Below are 23,811 nucleotides of genomic sequence, written 5' to 3'. Positions count from 1 at the left end.
TTGCAAGTTGCAATTATAGCATGTTTTTTGCTGCCGTTGTTTCTGTTCCGATCATCACAAGACATTCCATCTCGGTGTCCTTGATCACTTGACAAAATCCTTGTGCCTAAAAGCTTGTGTACAGTTTATACATGTTTGACCATAGCACATCAAGTGGCCATTGATTTAATTATGCGACAATTAACTTTTTGTTTTAATGTGTCTATCTGTCCTATCTCCATGGCATGCTGTTCAGGATGTTTGTTTGCATGGATGAGGTAACGAGTGCCCAGAGTACGGGATGCCAATTGAGTGCGCTGCTTTCCCTGCGCTACTCTAAATTCTTTAATACACAGTTATGAACCCTCCCAATGGTATGTATTTTGCCAAACTCTGAAGCCTGAAAAATAGATCCAGGCAGGCTTGACATGTGGCCAACTTTGCACCAGACTTGCAGATGAACTGGCCTGCAGTTAAATCTCAGTTACCAGTCTATTGGTATCCACTTTAGAGTGTAATTTGCTTTCTGACTTTGAGACCATTCAGACATGTAATTGCTCATTTTACTATAGCTAGTAAGATAGCTGCAGCTGCTAAGATGGCTCAGTAGGTTGAGGGCTTGCTGCTGCGAGCTATGTGTGATCTGCAGGTTCGAATCCCAGCAAGGCTAACTCAGCATTTCATCCTTCTGAGGTCTATAAATGAGTAACAACACAGGTTGGGTGATATTGTATGTATATTTGTGGTATGTAAAGCACTCAACCGTAAGTGCTATATAATAACACATCATTATTATTTGGCCTTGGATGTCTGCTTGCATTCACAGTAATTTGGTAATATGGGCCTATACACACTGATATTAATGATACATATTGTGATTAATTCTTGTATGAAATGTATATCACATTACAGTGATATCATAACCTTATTTATCGTAGTGCTATGTAATGCCACTTCCTGTTTTGTCAAGGGGTGAAAGGTTGTGTTACTTCACTTCCAGTGATGTTATTTTGGGGTGTGGTTAAATGACATCACTTCCTGTGATGTCATCAGAGGTGAAGGGACGTGTGATATCACTTCCGCTCCTCTGGCATTTTGGTGAAACGATGTCCCTGAGTGACCCTTGCAAGTGTTAAGTTACTCACCCTTCCACCTGCACTTGCAGCATCTACTAGGCTCAATCAACCAATGCAGAAACACAACATGTGCAGGACTCTGGGAGATTAGGGTGATATTAAAGTAAAACACTCCACCATCCTCCTCCTGGGTCATATAAAACTTAGTCTTACATGAACACTAATCACTATTTACCCTCGGACTGTGCCTTTGCTAGTCAATGTAAGAACCATTAGCACCATGGCGGGGGGAGCCAGCCAAATCAGGTGGCAAGGAACGCAGGCTTGAACCACTTGTGAAAGCCCATGTTCCATCCCATCTGACGGTCGCTTCCCCTCGCTGCCACCTTCCCCTTCCCCCAACCCTCTGTCCCGTTCTTTATTTTTGTTGTCCCTTCCAAGACCCACTTACCTTATTTCTGCGGCGGCAGCACTCCCTGCCGCAGCCACTCCTTCCTCACAGTTCCTGCAGTCCACCCTGGAAGGGGAAACGGGGCTCTGTATGGCGGCCATTCACAAGGGGCGTTAACCTGGGCTGCTGGGTCATTACCCCTGTTCCAGCCCTGGGAACAGGGGCTTAACGCCAAAATAGAAACCTCAAGTGTGTGTGTGTGTGTGTGTGACCACACTCCACAACCAGCAAGCACAAGGTTATCACAGAAAGTTAATACTGCACTTAATACATAGAAGACCTACTTGGTACCTGACGAAAATGTCATATTTCTTAGAAATCACCCTTTTCAAAAGGCATTAATTGTTAGCCTGTCAGTTTCAGCATTTCTATTGCTCAGAAAGGACTACCGAAGCCTTTTCATCAAGTCACCAAGGGCATGAACCTTAATCGGACCCAATGGTATCTGACACTTTATACTAACTGGTCACGTGCTTGACATTGGCGTGATCACCTGGGCATGATTATGGCAACAAACCTGGAAATGGTGTGAGTGTTGTATTTTGATGGCAATATCTGGCATATGATAGTCATATCTGGCATTTTTTGTCAGTGCTAAAGCATATCATAACAATACCTGACAAATGATGGTACTTATTCGGTATATGTTGGATGTAGTTGGCAAACTGAGTACCTGATGTCAATGCCTGAGTAAGCCTTACTTCTGGGAGAGGCCTAGGTAAATGCCATGAAACTATTGTGCAGGCTTCCCCATGACCTCCCGCCTCACATCAAAGGAAAGTTTTGCTTTTTTGAGATACATTGATCAATTTTAGGTCAGTGCTAGGTCACTTAGTGGGCAATGAAAGTTATGCCAATCCTAATGGTACATTTCAATGTTGAAACAGAAGTTTGGTTCCCATTAAACAAAGTGTCATTGGAATGTTACCTGCTCTGTAAAGTACAGGTGACCAGTGCTTAGCAGAGTTAAGAATAACTGAGTGTATGGGATGTGGCGATGCAGGACAACCATGAGTCATGGCTCCTGTGAGCTTCCACTCCAGCCTGAAAAATACTTTAAAGAATGGCACTGCATTTATCCCAAAGTAGCCAAAAACGGAAGGATGGCCATCAGAAGACATCCACTACTACAGATAGGACGAGGGAAGTTTTGCTGAGCCTGTCAGAGTTCCTTTGAGCCTCTGACCCGGGTGTGGCCACCATCATCAAAATGGCACCTATGGCGCTTAACTGAAGCAACCTGTGGAGGGAGGAAAAACCTCTTCTGAGGTGGTGAAACCCGTGCCTACTGTCCCGCTCTGCTCAAACTTCTCCTGGAACCAAAGAGTTGCAATTTCACACTGATAAAGCATGAATAGCAAGGTAAACGGGCCACAGGAGAAAAGAAAAGATGTGGCTATCTCAGACCAGGTCATTGGGCGCAAACCAGTGCCCTAAAATGCCACTCAAAGCTGTGACTAGCAGTGTACTACTTTCCTGGTGAGGCACAGAAAGTCGGGCGGGGGGCACTGTGGCAGGGCCGCAATGGGCCACAGAGATAATCTATACCTTTGCAACTTGTGCTTTGTTCAGGATGGCATCAACTAATCTCAAAAGAACCTCAAGGTGCCCAGATGAAATATAAAACATCTGAAATCGATATGAGAAAATGTCAAAAGCAACTGCTTCAAGGTGAGCCCATTCCCTGGACCATCAACTGCCAAACACTAAAGATAGCATGAAACATCTCCTGAAGGAGACATCCATGGAGATCAAGGCTGATATGTCAGCTCTTAAGGAAGACATAAAGACCCAGATAGTGGATCTCAAAAGAGAAGTCAGGGTCATAGAGCAATGAAAAGATGTCCTTTATTGGAAAATGGATGAGAGGAGCACACTGATCATCTACAAGAGTTGCCAATGCATATTATGGAGGTTAACAGAAGCATCAATGCCGTGCATAGCATAGAAGAAGGCAGGAGGGATAATTGACAGAGATGCAGTGTTAGTCATGTTAGAGGATTCTCAGCATCAGTCGTGAATGACCATCTGACTGATTTTGCAAGTACTGGAAACTAACAATATTTGCCTTGATCACACCCACAGATTATTTACCCAAGATCAGCACAGAATAGGTTGTCCCCAGATGTCATCGAAAGAGTGCATTTTCATTTACCCAAACAACAATATTATGGGTAAAGTCTGGCAATGAGAAGAAATAGTTTTTAAAGGCCATATTTCGCATTTGTACAAGGGCTTGATGGGGTTACTATGTAGAAAGAAGGGGAATTAAAGAGGTAACAATAGGAAGAAAGGTATCCCTTACAAGTGGGGCCTCCCTTTTATACTAATCTACACAAAAGATAACCCCTTGTACAACCTTCAAAGGGAAAGACCTTCTGGGACTTGCACTTGTTTCAGATGGACAGGCCCCATCTAATGAAAGCACACAACCACCTAAACTGCAAGGAAAAGACGAAGGAGCGACAATTGGATGAACAAACAAAAAGCTTGATCCTATTCCGAAAGAACACTCCTAGAAGAAGGAGGAAGTACTAGATAGGTACTAAACAAAACTATGTTAAAACGTTGCCTGGTGAAGACTAAGAGGTTTGAAAGTGGAGTGATTTTCAGAAACCATTTGCCAATCCTAATACCTATCTTGCTGGCAGGTTTAAGGGACAGTGGCCCTCATTAGGACCCTGGCGGATTTTTTCCGCCGTCGGCGGACTTTTCCGCCATGGCGCAAAGTCCCTTTACGCCATGGCGGATGGCGGACTTACCGCCCCATTCCGAGGACGGCGGGGCGGTAAGTCCCCATTGACCCATTTACCCTTCCCCATTCCCATTTCGGCCCCATAGGGCTCAATGGGAGTGGGGAAGGAGTTAATTACGCCACCGTAAATTACGGTGGCGTAATTAACACCAAGGTCCCATAGCGCCATGGATTTTTACGCCCGCAAAAAGCGGGCGGAAAAATGACCATGGCGCTATGGGAACTCGTAGTTGGCGGTAAGGGGTCGGCGCAGCTAACGCTGGCGCAAACCCCTTACCGCCAGGGTCCTAATGAGGGCCAGTGTAATGACATATATTCCCCTTAACATTCATATGTGGGGCAGAAGGTGGCCAACACCAAAATCCGTTTTACTCGGCTGTTAGCAATGTTTATTTACCTCTTTGAAGTACAGTGAGACATTGCTTGAGCGATAAAGACTGTTTACCAGGGTTAAAAGAAATGACCAACTGTATTACTTGGTAAGACAGGGAACGCCCTGCTTCCATCCCCTGATATTGTTATTAAGCCTTTTATGAAACATGCTTTGTTTGGTATGACTGATTTTCACATTTTGGGGAATTGTGTTGTATTCTTTTTTTTACTTAGCCACCTTTGCAGGTAATATGGAAAGGATGATGGCAAGGTAAAGGGGCACATTGGCTGAATCTGTTGGGCAGAACGGGCAAGGTGGTGCATGGTGTTGGTGCAGATTTGGATAGGCAGGAATCCATATGAAATTTCTTAAAGACCACAGAATATGACTGAATAATTAATTGGTACTTTCAATGTCCGGATGCTAAATGCACTGCTCAGGAGAGTACTACATGTTTTTGTCTTCTTCTCTCTACTTAACGTTTATCAATTCAAGAGGGTTTCCAATACAGGCCAGCCAGGTGTTTTTACAACAAGCCTCCAGGAAATTCACAATATATTTTACTAATGCAGACATGGTAATGCACCCACATGGAGGGGTTTATTGCTATGAGCATCCCAGCATGCTTACCGGGATGCTGATCGTTTTTTGAAGTTGAGAAAGAACATGATTGCTGTTATTCAACTTTAAATAAAAATACAAAACAAGATGGCTCTCATTGTCAAGGGAGAAGGGAACTACACATAGTCCCTTCTCCGTTTCCATTGCGGCTATTACCATGGCGGGGAAGTGCCAAAACACAGTGTCCCAGGTACCGACTAGTTATCAGGCAGCTGCAGATAAGTGGGTGGCGATGGGGTGGGGGGATTGGGCAAGGTAAGTGGAACTGGGGAATGGGGAAGGGCACACATGCCCACTTACCTGTTGCCAGCAGGAAAATGGCTGCCTCCCCCTCTCACGGGTGCTGGAATGCAGGCTCAGAAAATGGGATTTGCTTTGAGGCGAAGCCTGCATTCCGAGCTCTCTGATTGGTAGGGAGGCCGTCTGAAACCCCCTCTGGGGTGTTAATCTGAATTCTATTTTTACCCCATATGGTTAATAGTTTGTCAAAAAGGGTAATTTTATTAAAAGTGGTAATTGCGTACAGGGGAGAACCAATGTTAGCAGTTACGCATAGTGCGGCAACCTACCTGCATTTTTTCACTTTTACAAAACGAGTGGAAAATAGAAGCTGAGAAAACAAGCACAATACTCCTTACTCTTTTATTTGAATCCCTGTTTTAAAAAAACATGTACATATTGCCTGTAATTTACATTAAGGTATTAAAAACAGTTAGATTCCATGGGAATCTATTCCCTTCACAACTGCATGACAACCTCATGTGGCGTAAATGTGTGTGATCTTCGAAGTCTTGGGAGGAATACACAGAGGAAAAGTTAATTCTGTTTTGGGCTCCCTCCAGATTGTGGAAAAGGTCCCGGGAGTGAAAAAAATAAGGCATGGATGCTTTTACCCCTTATTTTTACACTCGAGCCTCGAAAATGATATCTCTATTCTTTTTAGATAATTAAATATATTATGCAGCCCCTCTGACTAATATTAGCATAAGAAGCAAATTAACATTACACATTTTTTAAGTCAATAAACTGTTTTGCAGAAAAGGTTATTCTCTAATGTGTCTTATTTCTGATTGTTCAGATATGTTGTAGACATGCTCTGATGTGCCTTTTGTTTCCATTGATATCTTTTAGATCTTCCCATTCTGCAGACCCCAAATGGATTCAAGTGTCCAGAATGCAGCACTGAAGAGTCAGCCACTGGCTGCACAGCTGTCAAAGATGTTATTTGCGTTGGGAATGAGAACCAATGTGCCAACTTTACAGGAAATGCAGAAAGACCAGGTGAACCCTTGTGATGATTTTCCTTGCATGACTGATGAAGGCTCCATCTGTGCGATCTGTGTCAATTTGATGTTTCTTGTTGAATTTCAATCATGTGGACGAAGCATTTCATGTATATGACAAAAATTACAATATCTTCCTCTGACTACATGCGACTCTAATGCCCAAGTGATAAGTAAACCCAGAGACTGCTTTATTGCATGTAGAGGTGAATGAGGTATAACATGTTGTGCATCCCTTTGGACTTGGAAAAATATGTGAGGGTGTCCATGTGCATTGATAACTGGTCAATGTCTAACAGAGGTCTTTCGACCAATCTTTAGACGTTTCATGCTTTGGCTGCTGTATGACTCGCAGGAACCTGCAGGAGATTATCTGCCATCCGATGAACCATAAACCGTATTGCTTGGCCGTATCTCTATCTTTGATCCTTGCTCATATATGCCCTGACACAACTCCATTCTATGGAAGTTGGCAATGTCCATAATCCAGTTGCTGCACCCGTTGCTGGGGCCCATCGGCACAACACAAAGAAGGCCCCTTTGTGGAAGACAGTATTTTTCATTGTAGCCTAGAAGGCTTTAGCTGCTACTTCAGGACCTGGAAATGTCTGGTAGACCATGTGACACCAGTTGCCATCCAATGTGGCCGACATATGACCATTGGACAAATCCACAGTTTTGAATGTTATCACTTCACAATGGCAGGTATTTTTTCCAATGTCTACAATCTTAAAATACTCGACGGAGAGACTGGTTGTGGTAAGAAAAACTGTAAAACGATTGTGAATTATTCAAATTCTATATGTAAATTAGCCAAATTATGCTGTCAACTCTAAATGTGCAGTCAGAGAATTCCAGCATTTGGTGCCATGTCAGATTTCCTAGATCATTTCATGTCAGGTGGCCATTAGAAGCAATGGCATCAGATCGTCAAAGAGCTATTTGAAAGAACAGTTTAGCCATCTCACGAAGATTGGCTTTTACGTGAGTAACGTATGCAATCCATAAATGACACCTCAGTCAGTGCGGCCGGAAAGTAAAACAGGATCATTTTTGCACAAAGAAAAATGGGCAACATGCTTGATTTACAATATTTTTCACGTCTCTGTTGTCACTTCCTGCACACATAGTGCCAAATACACAGCATTTTGTGCTTTTCACACAACTATCGGCTACATAAGGGTGTATACACTTAGCTGTAAGTTAGTTAGGAAGATAATTGTGGGAAATGCATTTGCAAATCTTTACCATTACTCGGTTTATTTACGAGTTGTGGATTTTCACAAACAGTATTTTCCTCCCATACATGTTCCCTATCACGGCCGTTTCGTTTAAATGCCATCTGAGGTAGATATGTTGGTAAGTTGTGCATGAGTTAGAAGCTCAGGGTTTAAGCTGCTTGCTCATAAACATGAGCAGGTTCTGCAGGCACCACTTGACCAGTGAGTCATGTATGACTTGCTTTGTGAATTATGTGCAATTGAAACATACAAACCTTTCCAATTCTATATTGCGCTTAAATCTGGAAAAAAGCTTTGTGAATCTACCATCTGCATCAGGTCACCAGGAACGCAGACTTAATTTTTCAGTGAAAGCCACATTCCATGTTAGCTGAGTTGCTTCTCCTGCAGTTTGACTTTTTTTCTCATACCCTCTAAACCCGTTCACATTAAAGACCCTTGGTGCAATCAGCCCTTAATTCTAATACAATTTTAAAGCGCTTACTACTGCAATCTTACAGCTTTGCGGTACTGTAAAAAGACCATTTTACAAATATAAATAGTTCTCTTATGATTTCTATGCATATGGCACTGAGGATGTGAAAAGCCATCCTTAGCCTGAGACCTTTCTAAAATAGTACACAGTGGAAGAAAACATAATCTCCTGATGACCCTTGGACCCCAGGGGAGTGACTGATGTCACAGCCCTTTTATCCTCACATCTGTATCTTGAGGCTGTCTGAATCAATAAATATGGTTCAATGTTACAAAAAGTTTAATGTTAGGATGAGTGGCATGAAAAATGAAATGAACACCAAGCCCAGTGTGCGTTATATACTTGTATTTATATTTACTTGAAGTAAAGGGATGTCAATTTCGATCAGAAATGATTTGCAAAACACATTTTGCAGATAGCGAAGGCATGCCCCCAAAGAGTGCTTTATAATAGCACAAGGATGAGAACAAGGAATACGCCAGGTTAGGCAGGAGGGTGTGAAGAAAGTAGGCCCTAGACCAGTGACAAAGAAACACGTTATTTATGAAGAGAACATTAATGTTCTGCGAACTTAATAGGAGTTCTGGTCACATTTCTTTTTTTTTCTCTTTAGTGGCACAGCATTTATAGTTTATGGTCGGGCATGCCGTGCTCTAGAAACCGCTGGTCTGCAGCAGCCAGTTAGGGTAGGTAGGCTCACCATGCAGTGGCGGAACAGCAGCGGGCCAGTTTACTGTGCCCCTGTGCCACTAGAAGTCAGTCTAGGCCAGAGGCCTTTAAACTGTGGGGTGAGCCCCCACAGGGGCGCAATCGCATCCCAGGGGGGGTACCAGAGTCCAGCATGAAAAGTAAAAAATAAAAAATAAACTTTTTTTTTTTTTTTTAGATTGGAGGAAATGGGAAGGGGCAGCTCACATGGTCAGACTGGACCATAAAACAGTCTTAGGCACCAATGAAAAAAATGTCCAGCAGTTGCAAATGGATATTCAATCCTTTAGTCACACACTGTTTGAATAGTACCCAAGGGGTTGTTTTTTGTTCAAATGTAAACAAATTGTGATATTTAAAGAATATTTATTCAGCAACAATGGTCAAAACTACTAGCTGCGTACTGAAGTAACTCCTCAAACTGGCCCACATTGGCCAAAAAAGTGGCCCATTTTGACTGGCCTACACTAGCATTTTGCATTTTTGGTACGGTCATCGCCCTATTGCCCTATAGGCAATTCCAAGCCTGCCGGCTCATCCATAATGGGTGAGGGGGCGTCCACCCACTGGCCACCTCACCCATTATGGAGGAGCCGAGGAGCCAGCCCAGTGAAACACTGATCACTCCCTCAGCTGCTTTTTCCAGCTGAGGGGGTGCTCCTGGGCTGGCTGAACTGTCAAAGGGAAACACTGTTTACCTTTGACAGTTCATTTCTCCAGCCGCACATGATCACTGAGCCATGCAACGCTGGGCGTGTTTTGCTTCGTCAGCCTTGCATAGCTCATTGGAAATGCTGGCTGGGGCACTGCATGTATGCATGAGCGAGGGGGTGCTCCTGCGCATCCTCGCACATACGGGCAGAGCAACCTGGAGCGGGGCATTTTAGCAACCACGTGCAGGCCCCTGCAGAAGATACGTTTATGGCGATTTATTTTTTATTTAAATGTGTATGGATGTGTGTATGCTTGTGTTATGGGACTGTGTTGGGAGCAGGATGGGTGGCAGCACTGGAATAGTGGTGGGAGAAGGGTGGGGAGTGCCCAGGGTCTTTGCTGGGAGTAGGGTGCGGTGACGGCACACAAAAGTTCATAGCGATTTCTACATACTGTCCATCTGGCACTTTTGGGTGGGCCCGGCATGCCCAAACTTTGCTCAGGGGGGGCCCAGGCCAAAAAAGTTTGAAGACCACTGGTCTAGGCAGACTCGCCTTCTGTGGTCAGCAGTAGTCCGTAGAGTCTCCATCCAGTGTCAGAAGAAGTCGGGGCAGATTCGCCCTGCCTTGTGTCAGAGCAGCAGTAGACAGTAAAGGCTTACATCCCATCGACTTGATAGGTTTTCTCCCCCGTGTCATGGTCTTCCCCCGCTCCCCCCTACCCCCGTGACCCTGTGTCATGTCTCCCCTCCCCCCGTGCCATTGTGTCATGCTTCCCCTCGCTCCCCCCTCCCCCGTGACCCTGTGTCATGCCTCCCCTTGCTCCCCCCTCCCCCGTGACCCTGTGTCATGCTTCCCCTCGCTCTCCCCTCCCCCGTGACCCCGTGTCATGCCTCCCCTCGCTCCCCCCTCCCCCGTGTCATTTGTCTCCCCTCGCTCACCCCTCCCCCTGTGTCATGCCTTCCCTCGCTCCCCCTCCCCCCGTGTCACGTCTCCCCTCGCTCCCTCCTCCCCCGTGACCCTGTGTCATGCTTCCCCTCGCTTCCCATCCCCCTCCCCCGTCACTGTCTCTGTGCCCCACTCCCCCTGTGACCCTGTGTCATGTCTCCCCTCGCTCCCCTGTGACTGTCTCTGTGCCCCACTCCCCCGTGACCCTTTTCATGTCTCCCCTCTCTCCCCCCTCCCCCCATGTCTGTCTCTGTGCCCCACTCACCCCGTGACCCTGTCATGTCTCCCCTCGCTCCCCCTGCCCCCGTGACTGTCTCTGTGCCCCACTCCCCCGTGACCCTGTTCATGTCTCCCCTCTTTCCCCATGACTGTCTCTGTGCCCCACTCCCCGGTGACCCTGTGTCATGTCTCCCCTCGCTCCCCCTGTGACTGTCTCTGTGCCCCACTCCCCCATGACCCTGTGTCATGTCTCCCCTCGCTCCCCCCACCCCCTTGTTTGATTCTCCCCTTGCTCCCCCCTCCCCATCACTGTCTCTGTTGCCCCCGCGCCCCCATGACCCTGTGCCATGTCTCTCCTCGCTCCCCCCTCCCCTGTGACTGTCTCTGTGCCCCACTCTCCCTGTGACCCTGTGTCATGTCTCCCCTCGCTCCCCCTGTGACTGTCTCTGTGCCCCACTCCCCCCATGATCCTGTGTCATGTCTCCCCTCGCTCTCCCCACCCCCTTGTTTGTTTCTCCCCTTGCCCCCCCTCCCCCGTGATTGTCTCTGTTGCCCCCACGCCCCCCGGAAATTGTCATGCTCTCCCCTCCTTCCAAAGCCCATAGCCCCCTTGCCTCTGTGCTGTGATATTACCCCCCCTCCTAAGCCCCCTGCTTCCCTATCTTAACTTTTCTCTCTGCACTACTCCACTTCCCACTCTGACTATTTTTGGTTGCACCTTATCCCCCTTATCCCTTTACCCTCCTCCTGTCTAAAGTCTGGCTATACCCCAATTGCCGTCAGGCATAGAAATTCGTAGCTTTTTTTCACTGCCCCCCCTCTTCCTATCCCTCTCCTGGCTATAGGCTGGCACGTCACCAATTGCCATCAGGCATAGTAAGTCGTAGCCGCCTTTTCTATCAGCCACGTACCCCTCCCCTCCTCCCTCTCTCCTTCACCACTTCTCTTTCTCATAGCACTTACTACTATCATTGTCCCCTGACTTCTGATAGCAGCATGTCAGACCTGCCTTTCCCTCCTTGTTCCTCATGACTACTCTGAACTGTCTTCCGACCTTCTTGTAGTCTCTAGTTTGTTTCCTCTGCTCCTCACTCTCTCCACTTCCCCTGCCCCCTTCCACTCCTCCTGTAACTCTTGCACTGCAACAATTGTCGCCAGGCATAGTAATGCTACTGCTTGTTTTGTTCTCCTTTTTTTCCCTTCCCTTTCTACCCCTTATTCTTCCATGCACTTGTACTATCTGTTATGATATGATAGGTTTTTTCACATTCTAATTTGTTTCAAGGACCTGAAAGAATGTAACTGTATTCTCCCTTGTTCCCTCCCTCCTTGGAGCGCTTTGAAACACATTGTGTATAGGCGCTATACAAATAATCAATCAATCAATCAACCTATTGTGATGTAGGTCCTCTTTACTTTGGTTTTCTTTTCTATCTTCTCCAGCGAATTTTGGTGCAGGAATTGCTCAAATCCCTCCCTTATGTTCACAGTCATGATGCAAGCTCTCCCTTTCTACACGGGAGGGTGCGATGCTTGATAAAGGACAATGGAAGCAATTGAGGTGGCATCCAAGCTCTTGCCTTAGCATGGCCGCTTCTGTACGTCCTCTCTCTGGCAGAAGGCACTCCTCACCAGATCTGAGGAGTTGGATGGTGCCTGGCTGTATGAACAGATGTCAGGGGATGAGCTGGTTGATTAGCAACCATGAGATTAAACACTAAATCCAGTCCAGACAACGTGGCGCTGCGCCTGCTGCTCTGAGGTAGGTATCATGGAGCTTGCACTTTGTTTTAGATAGTTTGTGTTTTCAGCAGGTGTCTCCTGGGGGAGCAGCTGCGAGTCTGTGACCACAGGGATCACAGCTGCAAGCTCCGGCGACCCCAAATGACGTCCCTGCATCTTGCTTTCATGTAATGTGTAAAATGCCCTTTTTGTTTGTATTTTGTTGTCTTATCAAATGAATAAAAATGTAATAAAAAAATAGAAACAGCGTAATGCTTGCCATTGGTCTTGCCATGGAATCTTGACGCTGCACTCTGATGCTACTTGTCGAACAATTTTGTGGGCATTTGTATTTGCTCAATCTAAGGACATCAGAATCCCAAAGGTGTGCCTATTTAAATGTGACAAAGATATTCAGCAGTCGCTAATGTTCACCGAATTTGGGGCAACTTAATCCGCCCCTGCTTTTGAAAGTAGCATGCCTCAACGGGGAGTGCAGTGATATTAAAAATCTTCAATGTTAACTGATAGCACCTAATATTTAAGCGTCAAGATACCATTGATTTTCTAGTGTCCAAAATATGATAAAAATTCAGCACCTATAGACTTGACTGATTAGGGATTAAATGTCTGTTGACAGCAGCAGCACTGGTGGCAGCACTAGATTCAGCTCACATGCAATGACACTAGCATCTTACAATGGGCTGCATCATAAAAGGACCAGGCACGACCCATTCCTGCTCTATGGGCCGGCTCCTGTGCCCATTGATGGACCACAGAAGTGTCTGGAGTGGGCTGGGTTATGATGACTGCCTGCTGTGCAGGCCCTCTACACTCCCATTGCAGATCCCAACAATCAACCCTTAGAATCCTCCTCTGCTGCTTGTCCAACGGGCACTCAATCTACCCTTTCTTTTGTTCACGTGTGGGGGTGGGACAAAAACATACCAAAAAACTTCAGATCTCTGTCTTCTCACTGTGATCGTTTGTGGGCACTGGGCCCATGTTCACGCTGCTATACTCATGCAAGATTCACTGGGCACATTTTCTCACTCCCGTAATCTTTTTGAAGGCACCAAATTTAGTTGTTCCCTGTCATGTCCTCTTTTTTCACCTGTCTTCATCAGGAATCTGCCAGTGAGGGATTATTGTGTATGGTTTGTATCCAGACCCGTGTCACACTATTGCATTCCATTAAGACAATTCTCACAAAAATGTTTAAACAATGTTCAAGGATCTGGATTTATAAATGTACAGGGTAAGATGTTTTGTAATAGCTCCCGCTGGGAAGGATTGCTCTCTACCATAACAAAGCCAGACCTATTGGCTTTGCCAATGCTGGTTAACTAAAACTGACAACATAGCTGGTTTCTCCCAGGTTCCAAATCCTGGACAGTCTAGAGCAATTAGTGCTAGGTGGCATAATGGAACTCGAAGGATTTGATATTTCGGCAATGAGTTATCCCTTCGATTACCTATATGTTATGAGTCAAGAGTTGAGGTGAGTGCACCCTTAGCACTTTTTCGTATTTGTGGCAGGTATTTGGGTAGGTAGATTAGAACGTTGGTGCCCTTCTTAACCAGAAGCCCTGTATCATGCTTATTTTACATGCATATGCCAATTACTCTTTTCGTTCAGTTTTATCTGAGGCTAGAGAGAGTGTTAGTTCTCTGCCTCAGCTTTCGAAGATACAAATTAAAGCGTGGCCCAGAGCCAGTCAACCACTCCATGGAGCAGAACATGCACATCCTAGTGAAAGCTCTGTTACAGAAGTGGGCATTTTGCTTCTATGTGATTTCATTGAGGAGATTATATGCAAAGATAGGCAGGTGGGAGTCCCCTGTGCAGCCCAGCTTTGCCTCCCCCACCTAAATGATTGCCCCTACCCAACTCCACATACATTTGCGGCCAAATTTGCCAGAAAGAATATGGTGGATTTGGCTTCGACCAAATCTCCTGCAATGAAACCTCCCTATCCTGCCATTTTGTCGGAACAAGTGGAACTTTGTAAGTTGGGGATAGATTTGTGAATTATACCTTTAAAAGCATGGTTTGTGTCCCAGGGGCTTGGTAAATTGATATTGTTCATTTGTGTGATGCACTGTTACTCCTGTTATTCTTTTCCTTAAAGTCCCAGAAATACTACATTTATGATGCAAGACCTCTAGGCTTTGCCAATGTTTATTTTTAAGTGTGAGTCCGGGGTGTGATGCAATTTTCTACATAAAAATGACCATGTTCATTATTACTCTTGTTCACTTCTGCAGTCTAAAGTTTCCAATTTTAAAATGATTTAAAAGACAAAGCTTACTGCATTCTCCGCAGCCAACATTTAAAGAGTAAAACCTGGCAGATGTCTATCAACATGAATCCCTTTACACCGTGCCGAGTAATAACAAAACATATTTTTCCATAAAAAATTCTAGTACACAGTGCAGAATCTATTGACTCTTAAGAGGGTCAGTATGTATCTTCTCTTACCAAGAATGCTTTGTGTTTGATGTTTTGAATCATTGCCAAATTGCTGCTGGTTTACGGGTAGGCCGGGGGAAGACTGCAGACTTGCAGAAGTGAGGTGGGAGAGGTAGGGAGGCCGGTGCAAACGTTGTGAAGCAGCAGTGGCTGGATTAGCAGGGACTCACCTTACAGGCACAATATAAGGGTTCATTGTGCTTCCCTGTCACCATGTTGCAGTATGGGGTTAGTGCTTCTGTGCTTGCAAGATTTGTGGCTCCTCAGTGCTTGGAGTCAAATGATTGGGAGCTGCAGGTGCGGCTTCATGCAGACTTCAGACCTATCAAAATCAATGTATGGTAAACTACAGAGATGTTCTTTCAGGCAGCTAGAAAGCAATCTCTAAGAAAATTAACAGAGAATCTGACTGATCTGAAATAAATTGCTTGCTTCTTGTATTACTTTTCATTTTGCCCCTTTCCCTCATTTTCTTTTTTATATTTTTCAATGCTTCTAACTCTTGCTCATGTTCGACCCTCGGTCTCACTCTCCATCTATCTCCACCTGTTCTCACCTTACTACCTATACAGTCTTCATACAACCTCATCTCAGTTAACATTACGTAAGAGACATGAAGATAGAGGGTGGCTTGCTCCAAGGTGGTATCTCCAACAGGGGTTGTTTCTCTAGAATTTGCATATATAGAGCGAGGACACAAATGAAGAATGAGATAGAAGCTCTGAAAACACTTGGTTTGGATCAAACTTGGCTCAATCCTATTAACCCCTTTAAATCTCTGGACGTGGCAAACCAGTGTGGATTGGCATATCATGGGACCTGTTGGTAAGTACCCCCTGTACTATATAATCGGGTAAGTCGGGAAATGCAAAACAAGTCACTGAGCCTCATCACGACCCTGGCGGAGTGGGTTTACGCCAGCGGTATTCGCGGCGGACCCGTCCGCCCCACTACGAGTTCCCGTAGCGCCATGGAGCGTTTTCCGCCTGGTTTTTCCGGGCGGAGAAATCCATGGCGCTACAGGACCTTGTTGTTAATTACGCCACCGTATTTTACGGTGGCGTAATTAACGCCTTCCCCACTCCCATTATACCCTATGGGGCAAAAATGGGAATGGGGAAGGGTAAAATGGGGAATGGGGATTTACCGCCCCGCCAAGGTCGGAATGGGGCGGTAAATCCGCCAACCCCCATGGCGCTATCGGCAGCTTTCCGCCGTGCTCCATGGTGCATTTGGCGCCACGATTTCCGCCAGGGTCGTAATGAGGCCCACTGTGTTGATAATTTCCTTCCACTACATACTCATTGGATTTTTCTAAAGGCAAGCACGCTTCTAAAATAACTGATTGCATTCAATAGCGAGATCCATCCTTGGCTATCTTTAATGCACAATATAGTCTACAGATAGAGGTAAGGGGTCATTATCTCAGAGTATTCATTTTGAAGCTAAGGAAGCAAATTAGCCAACATTTCTATAAAAGATGCATAGTGTAGAGGCTGGTGTTTTCTTTGTTTCCCTATTAGACATATCTTTCAAATACCTTTATTAGACTACTAGTAGAAGTACCTGTTCTACAAACGGGTTCTGTAGACAGACATGATAACACTGATCCTGTAGGTCGCTGTTCCGATTCTCTTATCGCTTGATGGGCTTTGCACCGTGAAGTAAACTGCACTGAGAATGGGCGTTTGTGGCTGGCTTACATACTCAGGAGCAGAGGCTGTGAAGCAGCGAGAGTTGGTGTGCTACTGCATGCTGGGACCTTCTTTGCTCTCTCCCCACATGTTACCTCACTCTGGCGTGGTGCATTGCTGTGCAAATATCTTGGAAACCATGCATCCTAGGGTCTGGACCTCAAGTTTTGTTCCTCGTGTTCGGACCAGTCCTTCTACGACCGCATTGATGTTTCACCTAACAGGTAACTATGTAAGATTTGGTGCAGATTGGTAAAACGGTGTGGAATTGTATAAGGAACAACGCTTCACCACAAATGCCGCCACAAACAAACACTATTTCACTTTTATGATTCATGTAGGTACCATAATAATGTGCATATTTATCATCCGCTAGAACCCAGATATCACAATAGACAATAGGAGAAGCTGGTAGGGCTGCTGATGGTGAACATCGAGATGGAACTTCCTGGTTGGACAGTTCATGTGATTACTATCCCACCTGGCACTGTCACAATATACATTGAAGTTACATAATTAGGCATTGTATGTAATTACCTTGAAAAACAATCATGGCTATGCAAAGGAGGGCCCAATTCAAAATAAGCCAATTGCATTATACCATATATTGTGTAAGTAGCTGTACTTCAAAGAAATGTATGCACATTTTGTGGTCTTTATGGACTGCAGTTTTCTTGAACATCTGGTGGTAAAATCATGTGATGTGGAACCTTGAGTGAGTCACGAGGCCCCACCACTCCTTCACCACTGATTAGAAAGAAAACATTGCATCTGCCATTGTGTGATTCAATAGTATTGCCAAGAATTTCACTGTCTTTGGAGACCAACAGGCCACCAGAAGGCATAACATTTTCAGACTGGAAACAAACAAGTGCGAGAGGGAAATACCTGGAAACAGGCCTTATCTGAGCATTGTCTTTGGAGTAGGTTACCTATGTATATGAGATGGGCCTCCTTAATCCTACACCTAAAAAGGACCTGAAGATCTTACTCTTTAAAGGACATCTTTACAATCACTGATCACGCCACTCAACACTACTGCCCCCTCTGGATAATCCCCCTAACGCCCTAACATATGCCAGCAATTTATAAAGCCCCCTGGGCCCAGATTACAGAAGCTTTGCACTGGTGAAAGTGCAAAGTGTCACTATATGAGCAGTTATAACTTGGTGCACATTCGAAGTGCATGTTGTTTGCAATAGCATTCATACATAATCTCCCACATTGTCCCAGCCACTTCCTTGTCTGTCCCTAATCCAGGCCAGCAGGATATATCGGTTACAATATTGCTGTTGATTATATTTTTGATGTATTCCACCAGTTATACTGCTTGTCTAATTAACTGGAAGCAGTCCTTCTCCCTAGTGAGAACACACAACCTCCTCCATGAGTTGAAATGTCTTTCAGATTCTGTTGTGCACACAACACTATCATGTGCATCAGTGGCCAGAGTTTCTCTTTCAGGACTCACAGGAGGAGGATGGGAGTTCAATTCCACCATCAAGGGTTAAATGAAATGTATAACATTATGTTTGGTGACTTGCTTTTTCATTTATACTGTGTCTGGAGGTAGTTTAATCTATAGCGTGTGTGAAACATAAAGCTTTCACTCACTCACAAACTCACTATGTGCTGTTTTTATATTTCAGGTGATGTTGCGAGAGCATACAGCCTAAGAATGTGTGCTACAAAAGATGCATGTGATGTTGGAATTCTCAGCATGGAAGGGATCAAAGCTTTCCAGTATGACTTCAAGTGTTCAGATGCAATTAAAGTGTAAATGTGTTACTAGCACCGACAAAGAGCCCATTTCTCATCCTTAAAACAGTAATTAGCAGTAGCATTATAGCTCGTGTAAAAGAAGCTTGCAGGACCTGAATCACTAACGAGCAGAGTCTGCTTTCATGAAGAGGACCATTGTAAATTTTACCCTGTCTGACCTTCTTCCTGCATGTATTGGTCACACTGTGGAAGTATGTGATAGAGGCAATCATGTTATTTGTGGGACACTGAAGTCACAAGTGGCCATCTTAGTTCCAAGGGCAACCAAATGTGTCTCCTCCACTTCGAGCATCTGCCGACGAGCTTGAGGCCTGATGTCCATCCATGGTGACTAGAATGTTTGAGGAAAATAAATTGTTTCTATTGAACCCTTCTGATTCTTTCATACCAGGGCTGTGCCCAATTAATCTTTCTTTAATCAGTGAGGTTTGGAATGGCACAGGGGACATTTTCAAAAATGTATTATAATCTGAATAAAGCCAGCCATGCTTTATACATAAGAGCACATTTTAAACTGCTGTATGGTCTTATGATATACACAACCACTGAAACACCCTCCTTCATGTGAAAACCATATCATTCTATGCTTGGTCCTCTCCAGTTCCATTTCTGCACCTGGATCCACAATGACCTCCCATTGCCAGCTCCAACTTGAAATTATTTTTCCCTGGAACACGTAGAACAGATCCATTGCATTTTCTGAGACATGATTATGGGTAGAAGATCAAACTAAACACACTTTGGCCTCCTCTTCTTCTCCTATCTGCCTTATGTTATGGTCAAACCTTTAGCAAGTCTAAGATTAATGTTGACTCTGATTGCGCAGACTTCTCCAGCATTGAAGAAGCACCCCTCTAAAAACCTCTACTACCTTATACTATACACACAAATCCCCCTCAGATGGCCGCCACAGTCCTGGCTGTTGGCAGAGCAACTCTAATTGAAATATGACTAAGCCCTCCTCATTAGTCGTATTACACTCTCCCACATCATGAGTGCACCACACCCAAAGCACTTCAACCTATCAGATATTTTCCTCTTCCCTTTGTATAATATATCCCTAAGTGTCTCTTTCAAATCTGTTGAACCAGATAAGTACTCAGGACCCAGGTACTTTTGACCTGCACCCATCAGCATCACAGGCTTGGGACTTGCATCTCCTGCTATCCCAGGAACAACCCACCTCCCTAATCTGTTTTCGTATAGAGCAAAGTGACAATATATTGCAGAGAGGCGTTAAATAAAACTGCTTTACATTACTTTGTAAGAGCGTAATGTATGATCTTAGCTCCTTAGTTTTGTTTTAGAGGTAATCCTTTGTTATGAAATTATGCTGGTTTTCTGTGACAGCTGCGCTGAAAAAGAGAAAATGTGAGAATATGGGGTAACTTGTCCATTAACATCAAATTGTCAGAGCCCCAGTATTGAGCAAAGTATATAGCACACTATGGCAAATTCCACAATTATAACAACAAATATACTTAGATGACTTTTTGTTTGAAAAATAAATATATTTTGTTTTCAGCTACTGCAACTATGTGAATGTGTCTTTCATACAGAATTAAAGGAAGTGCTTACAGAAGGGAATCAATGCAATATGTCCCTGTGAAGTAAAGAGGGGCAATCTAAGGTGTATATATATATATTTATTTCCTTATTATTTTATTTATAATTGTTTAAGTATAAACATAAATAAACAAGGGACAACGACGTGTACGTCTCCTCCGCTCCGCTTCTCCTCCAACTGTCCCTTTCGCATCGTTCCATCTCCCCCTTCCATTCTTCTCCTCGAGCATCGTCTCGTGCGGACGCACGCTACACGGAAGAAGGATACTACACATCTCCCTTCTTTATATGGAAGAACTCTTTGGCATAGTTTCATCATCTCACATAGTCACAGAGATATCTTGGTGGTCTGGATTCTCTTCCCGACCTGGATCTGAACCTGTAACTCCAGTCCTGATACTCATCTGAATCTGTTGCCAAGGAAGAAACCCTCTTTGATTTTCTGTTCAACACTTCACCCTCACCTCGCACATTCCTATCCACATTGTCAACATTAGTACCAACTCTACTTCTCTCACTATCCAAATTTCCCAAAGCACCATACTGACTTCTCCATCTTTGACCACTTATCTCCATTACCCTTTCATTGTTCCATACTCTATCATCCTGGGTTCTAATAGCATGGGAATAAACTTCTATCACTCTCACAGGCTTGGACCATTTGCAACCATCTCTTCTCAAATTCTCAGGTAGTTTTATCCTCACCCAATCACCCACCTGAAATTCAGGTAATTTTCCAAAGCGTTTTTTATCATGTATTTTTTTGTTGTCAATTTGTCTATGTCTAATATTTTCCTTTGCAATTTCTATTTTATTCTCACTACTCACAAGATCATTCATCCACCCTGGAGACATATTTGTATTGGCTTTCCTGCCCCTATTGAGTTCAAACGGTGTGACTCCAGTGGAGCTGTGAGGAGTGAATCTGTGGGCTAATAGAGTCTCTTTGACCGCTACCTTCCATTCCTTCCCATTGGCCCATGCCAGTTTTATAGCATCTTTTATCACTCTGTTAAACCTCTCCACAATGCCATTGGTTTGTGGATGGTAAATGGCGCACAACTTATGGTAAATGGCTTTACTTTTCAAATACGTCTCCATTTGCTCAGATTTAAATTGTGAGCCATTATCTGTGAGAACTGTTTTGGGATATCCCTCTCTCTCACACACCTCTTCCATGAATCTTATAACATCACTTGTGGTAACTTTAGGTAAAAATTCAACTTCAACCCATCTGGTTAACATGTCAATTATAACTAGACAATACGTGGCACACCCATCGCTCCAGACGGGACCAATCACATCCATAGCTAATTCGCTCCACGGACTCTCAGGGACTTCGCTCAAAACCATTGGATATTCTGCACCCTTGCACACTTTATCGCTCTTAGAACAAAGGATACATTTTCTAACTCGGTCTTCGATCAGTCTATCACAACCGGGCCACCAATATGTGCTTCTGATTCTTCTTTTAGTCTTTACAATTCCCTGATGTCCTTCGTGAGCCATCGTTATAATCTTTTCTCTTATGTTAGTAGGGGGTATCAATTTGTCTCCTTTCATGAGGCAATCACTTTGCAAATATAATTCTTCACGTACATCCCAAAAAGCCTTTGTTTCTGGAGAAAGTACTTTATTCTTCTTCCATTCCCCTTCTTTCACCATCTTCACAACTTCTAATAGTGTAATATCCTTCGTCATGCCATCGTTCCAATCCTCCTTGGATACTGTTTGGCTTGATATTTCACACACGGCTTCACTATCTCCAAAATCTTCTTCAACATCATTAAGATTGGTCAAACGGGACAAACAATCTGCCGTAATGTTCTTTGAACCTGGAATGTACATGACTTTGAAACTGAACTCTTGAAGCCTTGTGACCCATCTCCTAATCCTGCTGGATACTCTGTCTAGACCTTTGGTACTGAATATTTCCACTAAAGGTTTATGATCTGTGTGTATGGTGAATTGTACGCCCCAAACAAAGGACCGGAATTTCTCAATGGCCCACTTGATTGCCAAAGCCTCTTTCTCAATTGTAGCGTAATTCTTTTCTGGTCCTTTGAGTAACCTAGATGCAAAGGCAATTACTAATTCTTGTCCATTATAATATTGCGATAAGGATGCACCTAAACCCACGTCGCTTGCATCAGTGGTAATTACAGTCTTTCTGCCTCTAACAAAACTTTGCAGTGCCGGGGCTTGGGCCAACGCCTTTTTTATGAATTGGAATTCTTTCTCACACTTCTTGTTCCAACTGAATTTCTTATTCATTTTCATTAAACTCCTCATTTCGACAGTGTGGTCTGAGAACTTCTCTATAAACTTGGCGTAATATTCTGCCATTCCAAGAAAAGTCCTTAGTTGATCTTTGTTGTCTGGGGTCTTCATGGATTGGATAGATTCTGCCAGGTCTCTCTTGGGTCTAATGCCATCACCAGTTATTACATGTCCTAAATATTCAATCTCTTTTCTATTGATTTTCGATTTGGCTTCACTCAAAATCATTCCAGCTTGGTGTAGTTTGTGCAACACTCTGTTCAGCCTCATATCATGTTTATCTTGATCATCTGCAAAAACCAATACATCGTCTTGAAAAAAAACCACACCTTCCATATCACCAAGTATGTTCTGCATTATTCTTTGAAAAACTGAAGCCGCTGATATTAACCCAAATGGCATCCTGCGAAATTGATAGAGTCCCTCTGGCGTAATAAAAGCCGTCAAAGATTTGGAATCATCATGTAGTTTGATTTGGTGATATGCCGCTGTGAGGTCTAGTGTAGAAAAAACCTTTGCTGGACCCAAAGTAGATATTAGTTCCTGTATATTGGGTAATGGGTGTCTGTCAGGAATCACACATTTATTCAACTCTCTCATGTCGACACATATTCTTATTTTTCCTGTGGTTTTCCTCACAATGACCAATGGTGAAACCCTTTCCGCTGCATCAATTTTCTCAATTACTCCTTGCATTTCTAATTTGGTTAGTTCCTCTTTGACTTCCTTCTTAAGAGCCAATGGAATATTTCTGAGCTTTTGGGCTACCGGTCTTGATTCCCTTTTCAGCAGTATCCGATGTGAGAAACCTTTTAAACATCCTATTACATCATCTCTAAATATTTCATTCTTTATCTTCTGAATGTCACCCATGTATGATCCATCGATTTGGTAAACCATTTCATCAGCATTAGGGTCTAACCGAACCTTGAGTGATTTTTGGTGTGTCCAACTGAGAAGTGCAGACTCTCCGCTTTTAGATACGTAGATGCGACCACTTGCTTTTCTCCCTTTGAAGTCTAAGTTTGCAACAAACCACCCAAGCAATTCTATTCTGACTCCACCGTATGCCTTGGGTTTTACATCAACTTCATGTAAGTATTCTGGGCCGCATTTCCTCCACATCTCTTCTGGTATCAGCGTATACTTCGCTCCCGAGTCCACCATCATATTGACTGGAAATCCATTCACTAGAATTTCAGTCCTGGGGCTCTCTATGTGCGTGTCTTCATCAGTGACCATGAAAACGCATTCTTCTCCATCATCATCATCTCCAATCCAATTAGCGGATTGTTCTTGTTCGCCATTTGGGTTGGTCCTACAGCACTTTGCTATGTGACCTTTTCCACCACACCTTCTGCAAATCATCTTAAGGGCAGGGCATTCCTTATTGTCAGCCCAGTGGCTAGGGCTACCACATCGGTAACATCCTCTTTGTCTGGTCCTTCCTCTACCATCCTGGGGAAACATGCTCCTGTTTTGACGTTCAGCACCTGACGTAGACGTCCTCAT

The 23,811-nt window shown here is 44.2% G+C and overlaps 1 protein-coding gene across 2 annotated transcripts in view; it reads left to right on the top strand.

The window, feature by feature from the left end:
- Positions 1-19,982, top strand: part of LOC138529205 (phospholipase A2 inhibitor 1-like) — a 290,105-nt gene extending 270,123 nt beyond the window's left edge. For both annotated transcript variants that reach the window (XM_069640821.1, XM_069640820.1), the window contains 2 exons: positions 6,387-6,536; positions 18,321-19,982. In XM_069640821.1, coding sequence (XP_069496922.1) covers positions 6,387-6,536; positions 18,321-18,451 — 281 coding nt within the window. In that variant the 3' untranslated portion in view covers positions 18,452-19,982. The remainder of the gene's footprint in view (positions 1-6,386; positions 6,537-18,320) is intronic.
- Positions 19,983-23,811: the final 3,829 nt, after the last annotated feature.

Source organism: Ambystoma mexicanum, chromosome 1q, assembly GCF_040938575.1.
Source record: "Ambystoma mexicanum isolate Mex_15411 chromosome 1q, UKY_AmexF1_1, whole genome shotgun sequence".
Taxonomy (NCBI): domain Eukaryota; kingdom Metazoa; phylum Chordata; class Amphibia; order Caudata; family Ambystomatidae; genus Ambystoma; species Ambystoma mexicanum.
Note: the sequence above shows the minus strand (reverse complement) of the source record. Positions and strands in the feature narration are given on the sequence as shown.